This window comes from Prinia subflava, chromosome Z (assembly GCF_021018805.1).
Source record: "Prinia subflava isolate CZ2003 ecotype Zambia chromosome Z, Cam_Psub_1.2, whole genome shotgun sequence".
Taxonomy (NCBI): Eukaryota; Metazoa; Chordata; class Aves; order Passeriformes; family Cisticolidae; genus Prinia; species Prinia subflava.
In genome coordinates, this window is record NC_086283.1 from 15,303,278 (window position 1) to 15,316,998 (window position 13,721).

At 43.6% G+C, this 13,721-nt stretch overlaps 1 protein-coding gene across 8 annotated transcripts in view; it reads right to left on the reverse strand.

Moving 5' to 3' along the window:
• ADGRL3 (adhesion G protein-coupled receptor L3) overlaps positions 1–13,721 on the reverse strand; it is a 491,700-nt gene that overhangs the window by 95,895 nt on the left and 382,084 nt on the right. For all 8 annotated transcript variants that reach the window (XM_063423663.1, XM_063423656.1, XM_063423662.1 and 5 more), the window contains 2 exons: positions 10,117–10,422; positions 8,313–8,416 (listed from right to left, as the gene is read on the reverse strand). In XM_063423663.1, the coding sequence (XP_063279733.1) occupies positions 8,313–8,416; positions 10,117–10,422 (410 nt within the window). The remainder of the gene's footprint in view (positions 1–8,312; positions 8,417–10,116; positions 10,423–13,721) is intronic.

Here is a 13,721-nt window from a genome sequence, read left to right on the forward strand (position 1 = left end):
GTTGGTTGGCTGAATCTTCTACTGAAAGGCTTGTATCATCTAGTTTAGTCACGAAAGTCACAAATAACCTGCAGGAAATTCACTGTCTAATTATTTGGGAAACTTTCACTTTTTCCCTGTGGCTTTTCCCCCTTTCTTGCTGTTTTGCTCTCCCTGTCTGGTACTCCTTTCCTCTTCTGTGCCATAGGGATTTGGGACAGGTTACAGTTGGTTACAGTCTCCTTGGTTACAGGTTACAGTCTCCTTTTCATGAGCAGCCCACTACAAAAATACCACTGCAAGTTGCTGGTCTTTAATTAATTATCTACCAGTCCGTGATCTGGAATGCAAATCCATGTGGAATATGCCTGGATATTCCAGGAGAAATTATACAGGATGACACATAAATGAAGTTCCCACTTCCCTGTAGGGCTCAATGGCAAACTCTGCTGGGTTCTTCATATGAATTTTCAATTGTCTTATCAACCAACAGCTAGAAATCAGATATTTCTCTTGTTCCCTCACTTTCTGGTGCTTATTATAAAAGCAAGATTCTAGGGAAAGATTACAGGCTGAGCTTCTACCTCTCTGTAAATCAATTAGCCAAGTTATAAATGAATAACTTACTTCCATCAATTTGACAGCAAAAGCCAATCTGATTTAATGAAATCTAACTCAAGATGTTCGTATGCTTGTCTTCAGAGAATTAACGCATATGATGATACACAGAAGATAAATAAAGGAGATAATATGTTGTTTTTCCATTAGAGCAATGAGAGGATATATTCAAAAACTGAATTATTTCTTTCTTGTTACACAGAAGACTAATGCCATAGAAACCAGATCCTATTCTTACAGCTGCCTGCTCTGCTAAGCAGCAGAAGGAAGCCACACATAAGCACAGAGGCTGAATTTTGACCTCTGCTGTTGGCTCTCAGAACTTGAAAGAATGACTGCATCAAATCCCTTTACATAAAGAAATCAATTCCAACATTCTCCTGCAGTTCATTACTGGAGCTTAGCATGTATCATGACACATTGTGTTTGTGTAAGCTCTGCAGAAAACTGCAGGAATTCAAGATACTTTTTACAGATATATCAGAGAAAAAAACAAATCCCTGCTACCCAATATCTGATGCTGACATTTTCACTTGGACCACAGACCTATGCAAACTGGCACACTCAGAGAAAACTGCTCAACTGCTACTTAGGCAAACACAAAGAGTTTTCTGTCCCTGCAGGCTGCTGCTGTTCCTATCTGTCTGCAAAAGTGGTGCAGGCTGGTCACTAATTAACCCTTTTCCTTTTCACTTGGACTGACCCTAAAAACTGGAAATTTGAGGAATTATACAGTGGCCAAATAAACAACACAAAAAATAGGCAGCAATGGAAGAAATGTCCAAGAAAAAGGCAAACTAAAGCTCAGATTCTGTGAACTCCTGGGACACAGAAGTATTCACTCAAAGTTATCTCACACACCCGGGTTTTCTGAAAACACAGATGCACCATTCTTCTGGGAAAACGTTTTTGGCTGGCAGGTAATGAAACTACATCCTAGCACTGACAATTCCACACCTACACATGGTCACACAAAATGTGCAGCTAAAGTCACTACAGCAGTGCTGAGACATTCTTTCCACTTTGGCCGTGTGCATGACAGGGGTGTCCAGAATGATGGCTGTGACACATCAATGCTGCTTTCCCTGATTCTTGTGAGCTTTTTCCACTGAAATTGAAATGCCTCCTATGCAGTGCTGTCAAACCCAACTTCTCTTATGAGTTCCAAATGCTGGCTGAATATTCCAAAGCTAAGATAAGTATCTGGTCTCCTATAAAACAGGCCTGAACACCTTTTTTTTTTTTTTTTTTGGTTAATTCTACATAAAGCTCAGCAATTGCATACTGCTACCCAAGAGTATGCATTACTAACTTACTTCCTTTCTACAAACGACTTCTCCACATCTTTCTTTTCATTATTGCCGCATGAAAGATGAGCTCTTTATGTTATTTCTTCCAAAACATGTAATACTCTTTAATTCAAACACTGACATAGTTACATAGGAAAACAGGAACAACCCCTGGAGGTTCTCCATGTCTCAAGTTGATATTGAGAGACAAATAGGAAGTAGGCAAAAATGCGCAAGTAACTGACCTTTCTACTGCTTGAGGCTTGAGAACAATAAAGGGAATTAAAAGTAATATATCTCTCTCTGATATGAGACTACTTTTTAACATTTTATACCTCAATTACGAAAAGATGACATTTAAAAACTAAATAGGATTCTGGGATAAAAGAAAACATTCTATTTAAACCAAATTTGAAACCAAATGGTTTTTTTTCTGTGGGTTTTTTGGCATACTTCTTTTTACCTTTTACAAACTGAATAAAACCAGTCTTAGAATGCTAATTTGAAGAAATGAAAACGTGTTTCTTGCCAACAATGCCAACACACAAAACACAGTTTTACAGGTCTGCCAAAAAAAAATTCCTCCCCTCTTCCATTTGGGAAGACAGGATTCAGGACAGATTTACAACATTGGCACACCTGAAGTCCCTCTGTGTAACACTCTGGTAACATTTTCCAAGTTTGTGCCACTATCTTGCACCTTCTTATGAGTGAAAAGACTGTGAAATAATAGTTTTTTGAGAGGACATATTCTCCTGCCTGTTTCATATATGCCAACAAACAGAAGTGGGGAGTTTTGTCTTGAAGGATGAAGAAAGATCCTCCTGCAGCAGAGCTCGCTGTTTCAGCCCTACCTTCCTCAGAGTAAAACCAACTGCAGAAGAGAACAGTAGAATGAAAATGAGAAAAATTGCAAAAAAAAAAAAAAAATAGGGAGGAAGATTCAGAAGAGATAAGAAATATGCTGAGAAGGGAGCAAACTAACTAAAATACTGTAGTCATAAAGGCAAAAGTATTTTCCTGCAGCCTTCTGAAGAGGCAAACTGATATTAAAAAAAAAAAAAAAAAAGATGGCCTGAAAGACTGAACTAGGATTTTTACAAACTAACGTACAGATGGACAGGTCAGCTGGAAAGACCATGAAGTTGATGCTGTTTTCTGGAGGAACAAACATCTGACAGGTTTCACCAGGCACCACTAGCTGCCAGGAGTCAGCTAGTAAGGCTGTAAGAGGGGCCGTGGGCTAACTTCTGACACTGCAAAGCTTTCATGGCATTTTTCCTTCCCTGGCAGGCATTTCAATATACATGTGTGTATTCACAGGAAAGAGTCAGAGCACATCTACCATCCTTTCCTTTTTTTTTTTCTGAATTACAGAATCATTTAGGTTGAAAAAACCTCTAAGATTACTAAGTCAAACCTATGATGAAACACCAAAATGTCAGCTAGACCATGGCATTGAGTACCACTTCCAGCCTTCCCTTAAACACCTCCAGACACAGTGACTACACCAACTCCTGGGCAGCCCAATCCAGTGCCCAATAATCCTTTTTGTGAAGAAATGCCTCCTGATGCAAAAACCTAAACCTCCCCTGGCACAGCTTGCATCCTCTTGTCCTTATGCCAGCTGCCTGGGAGAAAAAAACAAATGTTCTCCATAGAGTACAGCAGACTTAGAGAACACTGACAAAGTGGCTTTGAAACTATGGTATTCAACCAACTTAAACTGCATTTAATGACCCTTCAATAAGCCACCCTCTGTGGCATCTGCTCCATCCAATTCATGATGGTGCTCTGAAAACAGACTGCCAAAAGCAACTTGGATGAAGGATTCCATCATGCTTTCATCAGGACTGCAACTGCACCCTCAGACCTGGAAGAGACAATGTGAGGATGGCCTCCAGAAAACCTCACTCTCCCTGTGACACACACCCAAGGAGACCTACAAGACCTCAGGAAGGTGCTATGAATCCTAAGGTTCACCTGCTCTTTGGAAGTACCTAATCCAGGCCACTAAGGAGGGCAAGGGTGGGACATGCTTTAGATTTACAGATCAAGGCTTTTTGTGCATTCGTAAAGGGCACAAATTTTTCTGTTTGCTACAAAAGAGGCCTCCTCTCTTCCAGAGGCTTGAAGCTGAGCATTGCAGTGCCTGTCCTCCCTGGCAGCACCCCCAGCTGAAAGCTGCAGCAAGGAAGAGATGTCTTCAGGCAAGTCACAGGCTGCGCTGAGGATGGCACTGATGAAAGCAAGAGACAAAACAAACAGGCTGAGACTGACTGAACGTGTGACCTCATGATCAGGATGATGCAATGTATCCAAAGCTGACCTTTTAGCTTCCTGTTACTGCTTGACTGTAGAAATAACCCAGGTAGCAGTGCATAATTCAATCAGACTGGCAAGTTTATTCTCCCACTCCGTTACGAGGGCATGGTAGGCACCAACAATAAAGTTAAAGTAAATGTCAAGAGGCCAATGAATTGCTGAGGAGAACATTTGTTCTGATCTTCCATCAAGCACAATAACTCTAATGGAAGCTAGGAAACGGCTGTAAAACCTAATACCATGATGCAACCAGGCAGACACCCAACCTACAGTCTGAGCACAGCAGGAGAAAGAGAAGAAGTAAGTAATCATTCTTACTTCACTACACAGATATGGAAAGCAAGCACAGCATTTCCCTACCATCCTCACTGGCTTGGCTGAAATCCCTCCATAGGACCCATCACCGTTCTTCTTGAGAAGTCTGGATGCAGGAGATGACAGATTTTTGGAAGACAAAGCAGATTAGGAATGAAGACAAGCTGAACAGGTATGAACCCTGGCTGACAAAGAAGTATTTTTACCCATTTTGTCAGCTGTGCTGTAGCTGCAGATGCAGTGGGCTTAGTGACCAGGAGAGCTGGGGATGCAGGAGAGCTGAGCTGCAGGGTGTAACCAGCCCTGTCCTCACAGCACAGATGGCTTACTGCTCCCTCTACCTTTTCCCACAGCAGCAAGAAGAGAAGCTGGCTTGGCTTAGAGGAGGAAGGCTTCCTTTTCATCTTCAGAGAGCTGCTGGAGCAAATCTGCAAGCTTTGGGAAGCATCCCATCCACAACAGGGATGTTAGAAACCAGTGCTTGATTTATGGATGAATCTGTCTCCATCTGTAGGTGCAGTGATGATTTTCAAGCCTTTTGCTTGGGCAGGGAAATCAAATGGCTATTGGTTATTTCATAAGTAATTTAAAACTGTATTTACTGTAAGGATCCTACTGAATCTTAAAGGCAGGACATACCGATGTGCCAAAAGATGAGTTGGTGGCGAATAAGACTGACCTGGCTGAACAGAGATCTTTGGCTGCTATAAGGGGAAACAAAAAAAAAAAAAAAGAAGGAGCGCTTATGGCCTTTGGAAAAAGGGCAGGTAACTAAGGAGGACTACAAGCATGTTGTGAGGTTATACAGGGAGAAAATTAGCAGGACTAAAGCTCAACTATAACTGTCTGCTGCCACGAAAGACAACAAAAAACATTTTTCTAAACACTCTTAATACAGAAGGAGAGCTATGGAGAATCTCTGTTGGATCTCGGGGAAATATAGTGACAAAGAACGAGGAAATGGTTGAGGTGGTAGTTAATGCCATCTTTGGCTCAGTCTTTAACAGCTGTCCTCAGGGCACCCAGCACCCTGAGCTGGAAGACAGGGATGGGGACCAGAAGAAAACCCCCACAATCCAGGAAAAAAACTGTCAGCGACCTGATACACCATTTACACATCCACAGATCTACGGGGCTGGATGAGATCCACCCAAGGGTACTGAGGGAATGGGCAGAAGAGCTTACTGAGCCACATTCCATCATTTATCAGCAATCCTGGCTAACTGGGGGTGTCCTAGTGGACTGGAAGTTGAAAATGTGATGCAATATCATGGAGCAGATCATGTTGAGTGCCCTCACGTGGCAGGTGCAGCATCTGGACAGGCTGGATCGATGGGCCAAGGCCAATGATATGAGGTTCAATAAGGCCAAGTGCAGGTCCTGCCCTTGGGTCACAACAACCCCATGTAGCACTACAGGCTGGGGAAGGGTAACTGGAAAGCTGCCCAGCATAAAACGTGAGCTAGCCTGTGCTCAAGTTGCCAAGAGGGCCAATGGCGTCCTGGCCTGGATCAGCAATAGTGCAGCCAGCAGGAGCAGGGCAAGGACTGTCCTGGGCACTGGTGAGGCCACACTCTGAGTCCTGTTTCCAGTTCTGGGTTTCTCACTACAAGAAAGACATTGAGGTGCTGGAGCATGTCCAGAGAATGGCAACAGAGCTGGGGAAGAGTCTGGAGCACAAGGCTGACGAGGACCTGCTCAGGCAGCTGAGGGTGTTTAGCCTGGAGAAAAGGAGGTCGGGGGGTCTTTATTTATCTTTACAACTATTTGCAAGGAGGTTGTAGCAAGGTGGGTGTCAGTCTCTTCTCTTAATAATAAATGATAGCAGAAGAAGAAACCACCTGAGGTTGCACCAGGAAAAGTTCATATTGCAAATTAGGAAAAGTTTCTTCACAGACAGTGGTCCAGCACTGGAACAGACTTCCCAGGGAAGTGGTTGAGTGGTTGAAATTCCTGGAGGGATTTAAAAAACATGTAGACATGGCACTTAGGGACATGGATTAGCGGTGGAGGTGGCAGTGTGAGTAATTGGATCCAATGATCTTAGAGGTCTTTTTCAATATAAATGTTTCAAGGATGGCAACCCCCCAACACAAACCCCTAGGCCAGCCTTGCTAGGCTTTCCCCTCAAAAGTTACTCCTGAAAAGTCTTGATGTTCTGTAACTGTAACATCTATCATTGAGGTTGGGTCACATATCTCAGGATCCCAATGAATTCCCTCTCAGGCAAAAAGCTTAGATTCAGGGTCATCTCATAGATTTCCTAAGTCCTTCTACTGACTGGTAAAAAGTATTCAGTGCTGAACATAACTAAATTCCTTCAAAAAAAAAAAATCTAGTCCCAGTTGTAACCTGCTAAGCATTTCTGAAAACTTTCCTGTTCAATTTTAGCTTGCTTTGAAAGCACGTAACAAATTAAATGGGGCTCATTTGTTACGCAAATGATAGCTGGGGTTTGAAATAAAATAAGCCTAACCTTGATGGAGATTTCATCAGTGCAGGCTATTATTTCTCTCTGCTAATGGCTAACGGCCTAGTCATCTTCACCAAGCAGCAAGAGGTCTCCCAGCTGCCTGGGTGAATTATGGCTGGAGTAAGTAATATTAACCCCTCCAGGGTAAGTACATAGGTCATAAAACAAGAGCTGTACACAGCTGCTAATGCCAGCAAAGGCAGCCTGTATTCATCAGCTTGCTGGGTGTACGGCAGGAGAGGGACTTTGCAGTGGTTGTGCCACATCACAGCAGCTCCTTGTTAATTGGCATGCTTCTTTGTGGAGGGATGGGTATAACCACAGATGAAGCAAAGCAGGAATGATCAGTGGCAGCAATTCACACATTATTAGGTCTCAGTTTAGATGGGGGGCAGAGAGGAGAATGTCCAAGAGTCTTGTCTGTGGGGTGACCCCATTCCACTGACGAGTGAGCAGTGGCTCTTTGAGAGATCTGTGTCACTATAGTGCAGCAGCACAGCTCACTGTCAATGCTAGGACTCGCTTGCTCTGGCTAAAGGAGTGAATAAATCCCCACAAATTGCTATAATAAAGATTCAGCCCACAGACTCCGTGGCATAAACACACATCTGGTCTCTGCCTGTAATGAAATCAGCTGAAAGCACCATTGTGCATTAATAACAAAAATGCTCAACATATTGCTACCAAATAAGCTCTGCTTGTCTTGAACTTCTATTGTCACATGTTAATGCACTTTTAACACTGATAAATGATGAAGTGTTAGAAAACATTCATCAAGGGACCTAAGCGTCAAAAGATAAACATTATTGCAGCATTGTTTTCTATTCCACCAGTTCTTTTATAATTTGGGCAGAAGTTAAAAACAGAAAGTCAGAGGCACAAACCAAACATTTCACATTGAGCCTGCCTTTCTTTGGTAAAGATTTCCCAACGATGGGCTTTATTTTGTGCTTGCGTGACATGAAAAAATCCTTGAGGATGCATGAAAGTGTTTTCTTTTTCAACAACTTGGTACTTTCCATATGTCCACCCACCTCCTCCTCCCTCTTCTTCCTTTTCTTGCCACAAAAAGAAATGTCATTCAGTCTAGTTTAATTCCACTCTCCAGTCCCTCTCTTTTGCCTTCTGTTACCCTCTTTGCCTTAATTTCCATGCGACACTTGCTTTCTTCTTGCAATTCTTGGCTACTATGCACGGCTCATGCTTTATGTGTGACTCTTGATCCTTTTGGGTTCCCTTGTGTGAGAAAACCTGGGTGATAAGAAAGGGCACTGTGGAGGCTCAGAGTGGCCAACACATGGGAAGGGTTTTACCTTTTGAGTGATGTGGTTGATCCATGGTGAAGAGCAGTTGCTAAGATCAGGTCCTTGGGGTTCCCAGATACCGCCAGGTGCAAGACACCGGAAAGTTGCAACACCTGTAATAGGAAAGATTCTGTGTTCAGTGTGACTGGTTGCATTTTGCCCCCAGCACCCAGCACCAAAGGCTTCTGGGAGCTTATTAGTGCTCATGTCTTGAGTAGGACACTTGTGAGTCATCTCAGTGGCTTAGTCTCCCATCACCTTGGTCCTTTAAGGGCCCTAAGACACAAAAGACACATGATGTCGTGCAGGAATATTATTTCAAATTTGGCAAACAGCAATTATAGGCAGAGGGCTTGCAGGAAAGCTGCCAGATACTAAGAAATCAGAAGTAGATCTCAAACACTGAGCCAACACCTTGAGTGCTCAGCCCCACCACTGGTGATTTGGGATCAGAACCTGTGCCTCATCTTCCTTGATGCTTTATGAAGATTTTATGGCTCTGAATCATCATTACAACATTTGAGTGGAAACAATTTAAACACTACAAATGCCAAGATATAATGCTGGGGTTTATTGTCAGCCCCCAACTGTCAAGAGGGACTTTAGAAGAGATTTTTGTTTGGGAAGAGCTGCCCAATCCCTGCTGGAAAAGACAGCAAAATGCCTCAGACCCTTTCAAAGTCAAATGCATCACTGCTAATATATCACAGCTTTTAACAAAAGCCTGAATCACCGAAATGAGAGATGGGAAAGACTTATGGTCATCCCCTATCCATAAGTTGGGCTATTCTTTTCCTTAGTTATTTTTATCCAGTCCCTAGCCCTTGTGCTTAGGAAAGGATGCCCTGCATCCAGCCTTTATTTTCCTTTTTCATCTTATTTTCCCTCTTACAGCTTTGGTTCAGAACAGCCTTTCCCATCTCTGGAAATCACATCTCACTTTTTGCATTAATTTGACCAGGTAGGGCTGAGAAAGACAGCAAAAATGCTCTTTACCTACTCTCACCCCTGATGTCTTTCCGTGCTCCTCATACTTTAACACTCATTTTTATCAGTCTGTTCTCACCAAATTCCAGAGTGAGTCAGTACTCATATACACAGGTGTGAATGGCTCTCCAGGAGTGGAGGATTAACAGTCTCCTCTGCAAGTTAGATCCCTTCAACCCTCATTTTCAGGCAATTTTCTCCACTTCTAAGATTTCTTTTTTAAAAGCGAGCTTTTGGGGCTGGACACCAAGACTAGCATGAAAAATAACTATTTATAGAAAACTGCATTTGTTAAAACACAGCAAACTGAGCCATATGCCAAACCCCATTCTTAACACGATTATATTTCAAATTGAAAAGAAAATTTCCAAAAGCAACATTTTTCAAGAAAACAATTGCGGGAAGAGCAGAGGAAAAGGACCAAAATCCAATAAGCAATAAACCATTTTGAAAGATTTGGCTTTGTTCCCCCCTGCCCCCGCCACCGCCACCTCCCACACTTGCCCAGCTGATCACACCAGATGCTGGCTGCAGTTTAAAAAAATCACTCATACTGGTTCAGGAGCTTCAAAGTACAACTTTTGTTATTTCCTCCCCTGTCCCTTCTCTTAGCAAAACAAGCAAAGAATTAGCCACCAACACATCAGTCAGTGAGCCCAGGGGCTACATACAGGCAAAACCAGGTAAGGCGCATCATACACAGCTTCCGGAGGCAGAGGTTCTTACAGCACATCAAGCACAACCCCACAAGGTTTCTAGCACTGTGTGCACTCTGGCAAGGTGTCACGAGAAGTGAAGACAGCCTGCTGTGTCCTCCTTGACTCACCTATGGAGCCCAAGGGACACGGCTGCTTCGCCACCTGGCCCTGCCGAGTCCGGGACCACATGATGTCGCGGGCCTCCACGGGGTCGCAGCTCTCCGCGCCGGCCGGCGGCAGCTGGGAGGAGGCGGGCGGCAGGTGCGTGGTCATCTCGTCGGGGACGTCGGCCATGGGTGACGGCGTGCTGGTGCTCCTGTTCCTGCGGCCCGAGGCCGGCGTGGTGGTGGTGCGCCCCGTGGTGCTGGCGGCCATCCGCGGCGTGGTGCTGGCAGTGGTGCTGCCCGGGCCCAGAGCCCCCGATGTTGACACTCCTGGAACAAAGGTAGAGCTGGTTAGAAAGAAGAAGGGAACAGGACTCAAGCCTAGGTCCTGAGGATGTCCCCTCTGACGACCCCAGTGCCCTGCAGGGTGTAACTGGAGCTACGACTAAGGCAAAGCTTTCTGGGCTTTCTGCACAGCTGCCTTTCAGAGAGAAGCTGGAGCAAACAGTGAGAGAAGCACACAGGAGGGTAACGACCACTGGAGCACAACTGATTTTCCAAAAGCACTAACATCTGATGAAAATAAAGCAGCACTTTATGCCCTCGCCATTTTTGTTCCTGGCATTTTAATCTAAAAAAAAATATTTTCCATCTTTTAGGGAACGCCTAGTACAGAAGTGCTTTTAATTGTTAAGTGTTGCTGAAGACCCAGCTGGTTTGGACAGAAAAACGTTTTCCATAATAGAAAAAACCCAAAACGACAAAATCCCAAACAAACCACAAACCCATTCCCAAAATCGAAAGTGCATAGGGGGATGAACACCAGGCCACACTCTGGAGCAAGTAATCAATTTTCTCCAAGGTTCATGCTTTGCTGCTCCATTTCAAGAGCAGTGCCTGGCCCCTTGACCTGCACGCCACGTGACACACGCAAAAGGGCACATCAGCCCAGCCAGATCCTCGAGACCATAATGCTCAGTGGGATAATCCATTGAAAACCTGCAGTCAAGCAGCAAGAGGTAGGGAACATGCTTTAGAAGTGCATTAACCCACTGGACATCCTGCAATAGCTGCACCAAGTACTGGGTGTGTGAGGAACATTGAGGCATGCCCTCCTTACTATTACCTCATTTAATCTCCTGCTTAGACCAAGGTGCTTGCACAGACTGGAGCTTCACAGGGACTTGTCTGTGGATTGACCTCAAATACCAGGAGTGGAAACTGAAGCAGGCTGCCCCCATCTGCTGCCCCATTACCCGTCATGCCATTTCACACACGGCTTGTGGAAAAGCTAGCTTCTCCCATCTCCTTTACCTCACTCAAAAGTAAGACCCTGCAGCTTCTCTCAGCGTGAGACTTTCACTCCAGTTAAATGCCAGATATTCACAACTGCCCCCTCAATCCCTGCCTGAGAAAATGTTGGGGCTGACTGGGAAATGCAGGTAAGGAAGCAGTATGAAAATGCTTGCCTGATCCATTCTTACTTTAATTTCCATGCTGTAACACCTCACTATCAACCCACCTCCTCCAGCACCCAAAAAGCTTTTGGTCACTGTTGCTCCATGTCCAGCAACAGGAAATTGAATTTCTACACTAACTCACCTAAGCAGCAGTACACTAATCTGAAAACAGGTCTCCAAAACTCAGTGAACAGATTTTCCTGCCTTCTCCCACCACCTCCCTTTCACCATGAACTCTGAGTTTAAATGAACTCTGAAAAATACAATTCAAAAAACATGCAGATCCTGACAGATTTCTTCCAATTTCTGCTCAAAGCTGCACTAGGTCACCAAGCAATGATTTCCCCCTGATATTACAGGGAGGACTAAAATTTGTAAAGAACCTCAGCAAATATTACATTTTTACTGCAGCAGGACTTGTCACAAGTATGTTTTATTTCTTCATAATATAGATTAGCCTGGTAGATAGCAACCTGCAAAATTTCTCCATTTGCTCTCCCAATAACAACTTATTTCCCTTATGCAAAATTCCCTATGCCACACACAAAAGAACTGAGTAGATACAGTGGGTGCAGTTTCAAAGTCAAAGCTAGCAAATCCTGTTTAAAATAATCTTACAATCATGTGTGAGCGTACAGAAACATATACTGAGAACCCTGGAGCTCCCCTTGATCTACACAGATCTGCATATTTAAGCCTAGATTTCATTGAAAATCATTGAATATCCCATGGCAGGCTGTTTTTGGAATAGCTCTGGCAAGTTTACTGTAGCAGTTAGGCACAAGGGATTTAATGGCATTTTCCTTTAGCCATTAAAAAATGAGCTGTTTTATCTTTCATAAACCCCCTGACACCAGTGCCGAAATCTCTTTGAGGGCTTGTTCTTCCAACTTTTTCTTGTTGCACAGGGCTTTCTTGCTGCTTTTGAAAATAAACACATCCCCCATTTACACAGGACAAGTTGTAAGATGACACGAAAGAGCTGCCTCGAAGTTGCCTAACGGAGTGAGACGGATGGGATACCACTGAACTGAGTTCAAAGGTTTGATTATTCAAAGAGTCAATTTGGTAATGAGCTCCAGCAGTCATGATCACCATGCTAACACCACACAATTTTTCACCAGGAAGCACCACTTGCCAATTTTGCTCACACAACTGTGTGCTTCAAAAAGCAAGTTAATTGGCAAGGAGTGAAAGAACAGGGGATCAGTATCATTTACATATAAATGATTCTCAAATCCAAGCAAAACCATGAAGAGACTGCAACCTGTGCAAAAGCACCTAAATCCTACAGCACAGAACAGAGATCAGACCTCCAGATTAACTCAGGCTGCCAATAAACTGAATTTTTAACTTGGGGGAAAGAAGCACTGCAGCACTGCTTCAACAGAGGGATTCTTCAGATAATGTTTCACAACCAATCTTTGCTCCAAAACAAGCACCTTAAGAAAAACCCACCAATACTACTACAGCTAGAAATGCATAAACTTAATTATTTTATTTTTGCTGTTAGTTTTTACCATGCATTGCCACATCAAGACCTAAAGTTTTTGGGTAAGACTCAGTTTTTACTCCTTACAAATACAAGACACTGCTGACTTGGATTCTATGAAGCACAGCACTGGGATAGGAATTTTCAGTGCTCCTGAGAAAGCAATTTATGGCTGTGGAAACATTTCTTCCCCAGAACCACCCCAAAGTGATACTTCACTTTTTTCTTTCTGGCTCTATCTAGAGAGCTGGCAGTAATAGCAGAAGATTAAGTTTTGCCATCATTCAGATTAGAGCTGCAGTCATAAAAAAAACAAACCCCAAAACATTTTCAGCATCCACAAGGGAGCAATTGCAACTCCCAGAGGAGCCTCTCTCTACTCAGGGCACATTTGACTAGAAATGTTCAGGTCTTTCCTTCTCTCTTTTATTTCCCAACCTCCACATAGAGCTCAGGCTTGTGGAGGCAGATTTTTGTTTGGTGGAAGGAAAATCATGATAGGAATTTGCTCATAGGCAAAAAAATCTCACAGAAATAATGTCTGTCTTTCCCCCCATTTCTCTGTGTTCCCCTTTCCTGAAGTAGTGACATGACAAATGACCAGCACTTTGTATTTGCCATGAGGAAAATCCACCACGTCATATAACCATGATGTGGTTACATGTTCTGCTCACCTC